Source organism: Epinephelus moara, chromosome 24 (assembly GCF_006386435.1).
Source record: "Epinephelus moara isolate mb chromosome 24, YSFRI_EMoa_1.0, whole genome shotgun sequence".
NCBI lineage: Eukaryota > Metazoa > Chordata > Actinopteri > Perciformes > Serranidae > Epinephelus > Epinephelus moara.
Window position 1 is genome coordinate 11,541,348 of NC_065529.1, and position 8,442 is coordinate 11,549,789.

Consider the following 8,442-nt stretch of genomic DNA (forward strand, 5'->3'; position numbering starts at 1 on the left):
ACGTTGATGATTTAGATTAAGAAATCACTGCGGTACATTTTTACACAGTATGTACTGCAGGTTTAGAGGATAAAAAAAGTTAAAGCAGATCAAATTATTTTCTAAATTACATTTATTTCACACAAATAAATCCTTTCAAAAATAATGTTTCACCCCAGCAACAAAATGAGTGTGTTGATAAGTTACAATTTTAAGTTTTGGTAGGACATGATTTATCTCAGTTACATTAGTTGTTGCTAGTTTGGTATAAATGTGTGTGCGTGAGTAGCTTTAATGCAGCTTGTTTTCAGTTCCCGGTTTCAGAAACGAAACCCACACTCTCATTCATAAAAAACATCAGAAACCTCTTCAAAACAGTTTCAACACAACCAAACGTTATAATCATCCACTGAGGGGCTGTTGTATTAAACCACATCAGTTCATCTCTACAGGTGTACCTAATAAACTGGCTGTCAGTAGGTGCCGCATGGAGCCAACAGAGGGTTTAAACTAATGATCTCTTCTACATAAATAATTGAATCAATGAATGTGTGGGCGTCGTGCAACCGTCCGGTTAACTTTCCACCGTCTCTGCGGTGAGTCTGGCCTGTGAAGAGTTTCAGTGTGTGGAGGGAAGCTGACGTCTGTTCAGAGGAAACCTTCACAGACGCAGAGCCGCTGTCACTCAGTCAGCGAGGAGATGTGCAGCGTCAGGCTTACGGTTCGTCTTGGGGTTGAGGTTTAGGTTAGAGACAGACTGAGGTTAGCTGTGAAAATAAGGCTGGGGGTTATCCAGGGTTTGGACCGGGGTCAGGGTCAGGTTACTGGTAATTTACCAGAATCTACAACCTGCAACTCAAATTACACAATAACAGCAAAGTCTTCCAAAGTATCGTTTAATGATCTGAAGGTAAACTAGAACAGTTAAATAATCCCAGGTGTGATTGCACAAACCTGTTCTCATAACTCCCCTTGAAACATGTCAGTCAGCGTTGCCTAAATGAGTCCATCATGGGCACAAACACCCAACATGGTTCCTACACCCTGTCACCCTCCTTTGTTCTTCATCTGTGTCAGTTAGGTCAGCAGGTTTTTGACTTTCAGAAAACCTTTGAAACTGACCTTTAAAATGCTGCAGCGCTGCATCAGCTAAATGGTTCTTTTTGTTGCTGCTTCCGCCCAGTCTCCACCAAACCCTTTCAGTCCAGCACCTTTGGAACCAGCAGTAACCCTTCAGACATGGTACCTAGACCCTCGGTCTGTTCAGACAGTCCTCTTAAATGTGGGCGGGGTTGTTGTCACTCACTGCTCCGTCCAGCACTCGCTGTATTTCCTCATCAGCGGTGACACAGATGGAAGTCTGCACCTGGTTTATCGTCCACAGAACGAGGCTGCACGCCCACATTTTCAGAACAAAATAGAACAGGCTGCAGTGAGAGTCTCTCTCCATGGGATATTTAAAAATAGCAGCTTTGTGCATTTAGTTCTTCTCAGGCAAGCTCAGGGGTTTAGTGTTGCTGTAGCCCACAGGAAGTGAGGATTAGAATATATGACCTTCACATAATCCGCTCCAAATTAATCTATATTTTTAAAGTCATTACTAAAAGTGTGTGTCATATAAAAACTAAAGTGATGGTCAAAGTTGTCACAGTGAAATTTAAGGTGTGCTGATGGATTCACGTCACCAACGGTTGTGTTAACTGCTTATCAGAGTAAAGTGTGCACAGCTTCATCCACACAATAAGCACCAGATTGTATCAGTGTACGAAGGAGGCAAGAAACTCTGCTGTGGTGTTTATTGACCTTTAAATGACATGATGTAGTCACCTTACCAGCTCGTCCTAAATAGAGCAACATGAAGCGAGAGAGTGGGCGGAACAGAGAGTGAGTGAAATGAAACCTGGTGACAAACTAAAACAGAAAAATAACCTCAGCAGATTGTTTCAGAGACAAACTACTGTTACAAACACCAGAGTCATAATCTGTAGCAGCAACATGAAATCGATTCTGTGTTGTTGTCCCATAAGCTTAAAGCAAAGATATTTCACATTAAATCAGCCGTTGGTCTTTTGCAGGGGGTGTAAACAGGAAGTGAGTTATGCCAGTTGCCTTCAGCTGGAGCCTCGTGTTTCAGCCCTTATTGTCGTTTACAGTGTGGCACAGTGTCTCCATTAAAAGTGCAGAATGATTTATCAGCAGCTCCTGTTTGCAGTTTGACGGAGCGCCTTCTTTCTATGATTTCTGAGTGGATTTATGGACATTTATTCGAGATAAACACAACAGTAACTGTCCCTTTCACCTCACACAGTATCTGCCTCACTTACAAACTCTTAGATTCTGATTTAAATTTGTTTGGATACTTAATTTCTGGAGGTATGTGCTGACAAAAGCCTCACAGTGTGTTTCCGTCCAGGCAAAGGAATTGCGGCAGCAGGCCTTGTCGTACCGCCATCAAGCATGGGGAGGTCATTTCTCCAGAGACCACCTGAGCCAGCTGGTGTCTGAACACAACGCTCTGTGGGAGCCCACAGACACCACCGACTCATCCACCGACCCCCCCACCCCCCGCCTGACCTCTGACCTCTGCCATGACTCCGACGGCTGCAGCGTGTCGCCTGTGGAGGCTCTGGACCTGCACAGGTGAGAGACCTGAGGAGAGGGAGAGCATCGTCTGAAACCGTCTCTGAGCTGGTTTTAAAGTGTCTGTCTTTGTGGTTCTGTTTTCAGCCGCTCCAGCAACTCCAGTAAGAGGTCGTCTGTTTCAGGCTCAGGACACAAAAACACACAAGTAAAAGCACAAACACCTCAAAGTCCTCCTGCTGAGAGACGTACGGCCTGGGGAGAAGAAGAAGAGGAAGAAGAAAATACAGATGAGTGAGTAAAATTGTATTGAAATCAATTTGAGATTTTCTTTAAGATTATTTTTTCGGCTTTTTGCCTGACACATTGAACTTTATGGTCCAAGCATGAAGGGAGGGAGAGAAGGGGTGACATACAGCAAAGGGTTGCAGGCTGGACTCAAACCTCCGGCCTCTGCAGCAAGGACACTGCCCCCACACATGGGACGCCCACTCCAACCACTAAGCCATCACACGCCCCATGTTGATAGTGTCCCTCCAGTCCCCCCATCCCCGACCACTCAAAGCGCCTCACACCGTGTCCTGACCAGACGAGATGTGAGCGAGCGTCAGCGACTAAATCAGTTTGAGTGCATTGTTTTCTGTTGCATCGTCCTAACTGCCTGTGAGCGACGCAGAACAACGTAGCGCGACGTCACTTGCACAAACACACACATGCAAGGTGCCAACCCAGCCATCGGCTCCAATCTAATCTCGAGGTACACTCACATACCAATCGAACCGCCGACCCTCCAGTTAGCCAACGACCTGCTCGACCTCCCGAGCCACAGTTTCCTCTGTCTCACTGACAGGCCCACCTCCAGAAGGTTCAGCAGTGATTCCTGGTGTCTCAGGCTCGATCCCTCAATGCCATCTGCTCACTTTGGGGCCCAGGTGGAGTCTGTTCTCCTCATTCTGAGCCACTCGCTGCCCTTTGCATCAGCTCTGGAGAGGTCTTTGGGGATTTGCTGGTGGGCCTTGCCTCAAACTCCCATTTTCTGAAGTAGCCTTGATCGTGATGATCCTCAACTGGAGGGAGCTTTGCTTTCCATCCACAGGCAGGCAGGCTTCCTCCTCTGCATCCTCCCAAGGTACTGTAAGCTTGATGATATAGTGAGGCCGACCATAGTGCAGGGTCTGGTCTGAGCCTCATGTTTAACTCTGCAGCCACCTTCCAGTTGCACCTGGACGATCGTCCTTGTTGTGTCCAAAAAGGGTCCCACAAATCTCTTTCAATTTCATGTGTGTGTTTTTCCCCCTGAACTTTACAGAAAAAATGACTCTTATGAAATGTCAGACTCAGTTTGTAGACGTGAGACGCAGCAGCAGTCTCACTGTCAGACTTTGGTCCTAATTTTGGGCACTGTCAGGATTTTGACAGACTTTTTTTGGCGGTTACCAAAGTCGTTAGTGGATGTTTTCTCACGGTGTGATGTGGGAGCAACGTGTTGGATTAATCACCAGAGATTTCACTACGTTTCTGCGAGGGAGTCATTAGCCCACATGGCATCATTACAAAAATAAGAGGAGGGTAAAGGTCAGAGTGTCGTACGTCAGTCAGTCAGTTTCTCTTCACTCTGACATGACGTCTTGTTTCTGGTAGAAACACAAAGAAAACTGTGTCATCCTGCCGACACATCACAGTTTCTGTGCAGTCACACTGGTTCTCAGGAACTGACGCAGTGTGTGTGTGTTTGTGTGTGTGTAGGGAGGAGGAGGGAAGGTTACCAACTCCGAGGTTGAAGATACGACCAGTTCAGAGAACTCACCATGACCTCACCACACCTGCGACCGGTACACACACACACACACACACACACACACACACACACACACACAGCTCGGACCACAGTGTGTGACCTCTGACCTCTGTCTGTCCTCCAGGAGGCGCTATACTGGTGGGAAAACTGAAAGGCAATGATGAATCTTCTCCGTTCAAACAGGTTGATATAACATCAAACATATTATATTATATTATTTAACATTATGATATTATACGGAGGTGTTTTTGTCTTCAGAGGTCTGGGTCAGCCGTTTCCATGGCAGCCGGGGCAGAGACCGCGGTTGACGTGCAGGTCAAACCGAAGGAGGCGTGGTTGGAGAATAACCCCACACGTCGCTCCTGCTCTTCTTCTGGCTCCTCCCCTGACCACAAACATACCAGCAGTCCTAACTCTAAACCAATCAGGACGAAGCCTCCGTCCCCTGTTGCCCCGCCCCCTCTGGTCTCGCCCCCACAGCACTGTATCCAGGGCACTCTGAGACACGCTGACTTCCAGCACAACGGTGAGTATCGATGTGGTGCTGCTAACGATACGAGGACTGTAACTAACAATCATTATCAATCAGTCACCCTGTGATGATTGTAATTAGTCGATATCAGAAACTAGTGAAAAATGTTTCGATTAATCAGGAAGCTGCAAATGTTTGGCATCTTTGGTTTTAAAAAAAAAAAGCTACAACGTTAATTAAATGATTGATCAGTTTTCAAAATAGCTGCCAAAAGTTTGTTTGACGATGATGAAGCCATTAAACTTTTTTATGATTTATCTTCACGTTTTTATGCCTTGGTGCCAGCGATAGCGATGACCCGAGGGTTGTGTTTATGGGATGTCTGTCTGTCCCACTATCTTAAGAACGCCTTAATCATTTGAACATTAGGTTGGTTAAGTCCGATCTTACGGATAGATGTCAAAGGGTTAATTTATGGAACATTATTCAGTCCAAAAACCATAAGTGGTGGTGTCCCACAGGGCAGTGTTTCAGGGCTGCTTTTGTTTTTATTATGCCGCTGCATCGGCAGCAACAGTGGCCAAAAATATTATGTTTACAGGTTTTGTTACGTAGAAACGTCCTCTTAGCCTCAACAATGAACTGATTAGAATTTGGTGGTCGAAGGTCAAAGGTCAGTGTGACCTCACAAAACATGTTTTTGTCCATAACGCAAGAATTCATACACTAATTATGACAACACTTCACACAAATGTCTAACAGGATAAAATGATGAAGTGATGACATTTTATATCCAAAAGGTCAAAGGTCAGCTTGACTGTGACTGTAGGCGTTTCTCGCAATTGAAGCAACTCTAATACACATTCCATGAGGGGAACTTAATGTACAATAATAATCATGATCATGTCATTTTATCCATGTGACCCACCGCTCTGTGTGACTGCAGTATATTGTCGATCAATAATCAATAATCATGTACCTGTGTGTCCTCAGGTGAGCTGGGCCTGAGGTTCAGGGAGCTGCAGTGTTCAGGAGGAGGCTGCGGCTCTGATGAAGGTGAACAAATTAAGGGAGGAAAAAAAAACATAATTATACTAAATTTTGTTCTTGATCTAAAAAAAAACAAATTATTCTCCTGTTGCCTAGACGACCGGCTGTCGGTGATGTCGTGGCGCTCAGCAGCCTCCTGCTCCATGGCGTCCGCCGTGCTGGAGCGTGCTCAGAAGAGAAGAGAGAACTTCTGGGGGAAGAGATGACCTCTGACCTCCTCACCCCAACTGCTGCTGTTGCCATGGAAACAAGCATCCTGTCTGCAGAGCTGAGTGTTTAGCTGATCGATCACTGTTGGACGATAATCAGTCAGAATAATGTATTTTTACAGATGAATTCATTGTTAGTTTTTACACTGCAGGGTTTTATACATTTAGTAATTATGTTTATTTAATAATTAATTTATGTAGTAATTAATGTTTCTTACTGTGTGACTGCTGAAATCATCAAAGTCATAAAAGTGACATGAACAACTCATTTTTGTTTTGACGTCATTACACACTGACACAAATCAGAAACGGTGTGAACCAGTTTGTTTAAATCTGTTGGAAAATGTGTTTGTGTTTGTTGGCGAGAAGCAGAAGTTGAGCTTGAACTCTTCGTCAGCCTCAGTCTGTGTTTCCTCCTGAAGGAATGACGTTTGACAGGCTTAAGAGGAAATTTCACTCAAAACTTGACGTACTTTCCTCGCAGAGCTTCAAAGCCGTCTGTGGTTTGGTTTCACCTTCCTCTGGATACTTTCCAACAAACTGCTGCAGCTCCACGTGCGTGTTTAAAGTCAGATCGATATCTAAAGCACGGGAAACATGATGACAGTAAAGTCTAAAAAGCTTTAATGCTTATATCGGATTTATGAAGTCTGTTTTTTTTTTAAATATTCTTGTGCCTCTTATGCCTGATAGCCGTGGCCAGGTTGTTTTTTCGGGTTGTCCGTCCGTCCGTCCGTCCTTCCCATCCTTGTGGACACATTATCCCAAGAACACCTTGAGGGAATTTCTTAAAATTTGGCACAAACGTCCACTTAGACTCAACAATGAACTGATGAGATTTCTGTGGTCAGAAGTAAAAGATCAAGGTCACCATTCAACCATGACTAAAGAATCAAACGCTGATTATGACCAAACTTGACACAAATGTCTAACAGGATAAAATAATGAAGGTCAAAAGGTCAAAGGTCAGCTTGACTGTGACATCATCATGTTTTAACGTCATATCTCAGGAACAGAAGGGGAGACATTTGGTCAGATACTGAATTGGTGACTCTAATCTTGAAACTGTGCTGATTGTATAGATCTTCTGTGTGTGAAGCATCCATGTTTTCACTGACATGGATGGAGACTGTCAGAGACACTGGACTGGTGGGCGGAGTCATACAACCACAGGGTGGACTGGTGGGCGGAGTCATACAACCACAGGGTGGACTGGTGGGCGGAGTCATACAACCACAGGGTGGTAATTCTAGTTTTATTTATGTTCTCATGAAAAATCAGAACAAACTGATTGTTGTCATTTGTTGATTTTATTTTTTATCATTAGTCAAAATTTGCAAAATAACAAAAGGTGTCCAATAAATGTAGTGCAGTAAAAAGAAAGAAACAGAAACACAGAGCAGTACTTGAGGAAGCATCCTGCCCTTCCTCTGCACATCTAATCTGCTGTTTTCTATTTTCAGCCGACTTTATAAAGTTGGGAATTCACAACAAAATTCCTCAAACTTTTTCCTCACACGTCTTTATTTAAACAAACGCAGGTGTCATGTTGTCAGAGGTCATAGTGGGAGAAGAACAAACATGGTCATCACTTCCTCCGCACAGAGAGGATGGATTACCTGGCAACCACTCGCACTGTTTAAACACTATACAAAGGCACAAACACACAGCACACACCAGGTATGAACTGTAGATGAACCAGCTGACTGAATTCCCCTCCTAACGATATACAGGCCGGAACAAACAATGTACAGCTGTACAGTGTGTGAGAGCTCTCCTGTGATTTATCATCATATGAGAAAGTTTCATCAAAGCAAATGTAAAGTTTAAAAACTAAAAATGATCTTCTATAAATCCTTTAATGGTCTTCAATAATGTTATATATTTATGTTTAATGTTTTAAGACAAAACATGTGGTTCTTTGGCCAGTAGTAGCCGGCCCGTCACTAACTTTTTTTTTGTTTATATATTTTTTACATGGAGATAAGAATGTTAGAATGTCGCCTGGCAGGTTTCATCATCATCTGATGACCTCAGTTTCACTTTCAGTCTCTTCACACTAAACTAGAAAAAAGACTCTCAGCTTCACATCAACAAGCACTTTTTCATTTTCAGCTGTTCACGTCCAACACAGAACCATCTTTTCTTCACAAATGAAATTAGTCTAAACTAGTCCATACCCACTGAGTGCACAGTTGCCCACGTACAGTTTCACATGGTGTGTGTTTGGGATACAGGTCATAGGAAATTGCAGATTAAATAGTCAACTGAACCCATTAAGAAGAGCAATGTATTCAGACAGAGTGTTTGTGAAGTTGATAATACGATTGCTTTATTGAAAGTACAGTAGTACC

General features: G+C 43.9%; 2 protein-coding genes across 6 annotated transcripts in view; both read left to right on the plus strand.

The window, feature by feature from the left end:
• Nucleotides 1-6,348, plus strand: part of mdm1 (Mdm1 nuclear protein) — a 23,673-nt gene extending 17,325 nt beyond the window's left edge. For all 5 annotated transcript variants that reach the window (XM_050038184.1, XM_050038187.1, XM_050038188.1 and 2 more), the window contains 7 exons: nucleotides 2,393-2,619; nucleotides 2,707-2,853; nucleotides 4,306-4,391; nucleotides 4,482-4,540; nucleotides 4,616-4,883; nucleotides 5,823-5,885; nucleotides 5,976-6,348. In XM_050038184.1, the coding sequence (XP_049894141.1) occupies nucleotides 2,393-2,619; nucleotides 2,707-2,853; nucleotides 4,306-4,391; nucleotides 4,482-4,540; nucleotides 4,616-4,883; nucleotides 5,823-5,885; nucleotides 5,976-6,085 (960 nt within the window). In that variant the 3' untranslated portion in view covers nucleotides 6,086-6,348. The remainder of the gene's footprint in view (nucleotides 1-2,392; nucleotides 2,620-2,706; nucleotides 2,854-4,305; nucleotides 4,392-4,481; nucleotides 4,541-4,615; nucleotides 4,884-5,822; nucleotides 5,886-5,975) is intronic.
• LOC126386069 (filamin-C-like) overlaps nucleotides 1-8,442 on the plus strand; it is a 218,438-nt gene that overhangs the window by 87,087 nt on the left and 122,909 nt on the right. The window lies entirely within an intron of this gene.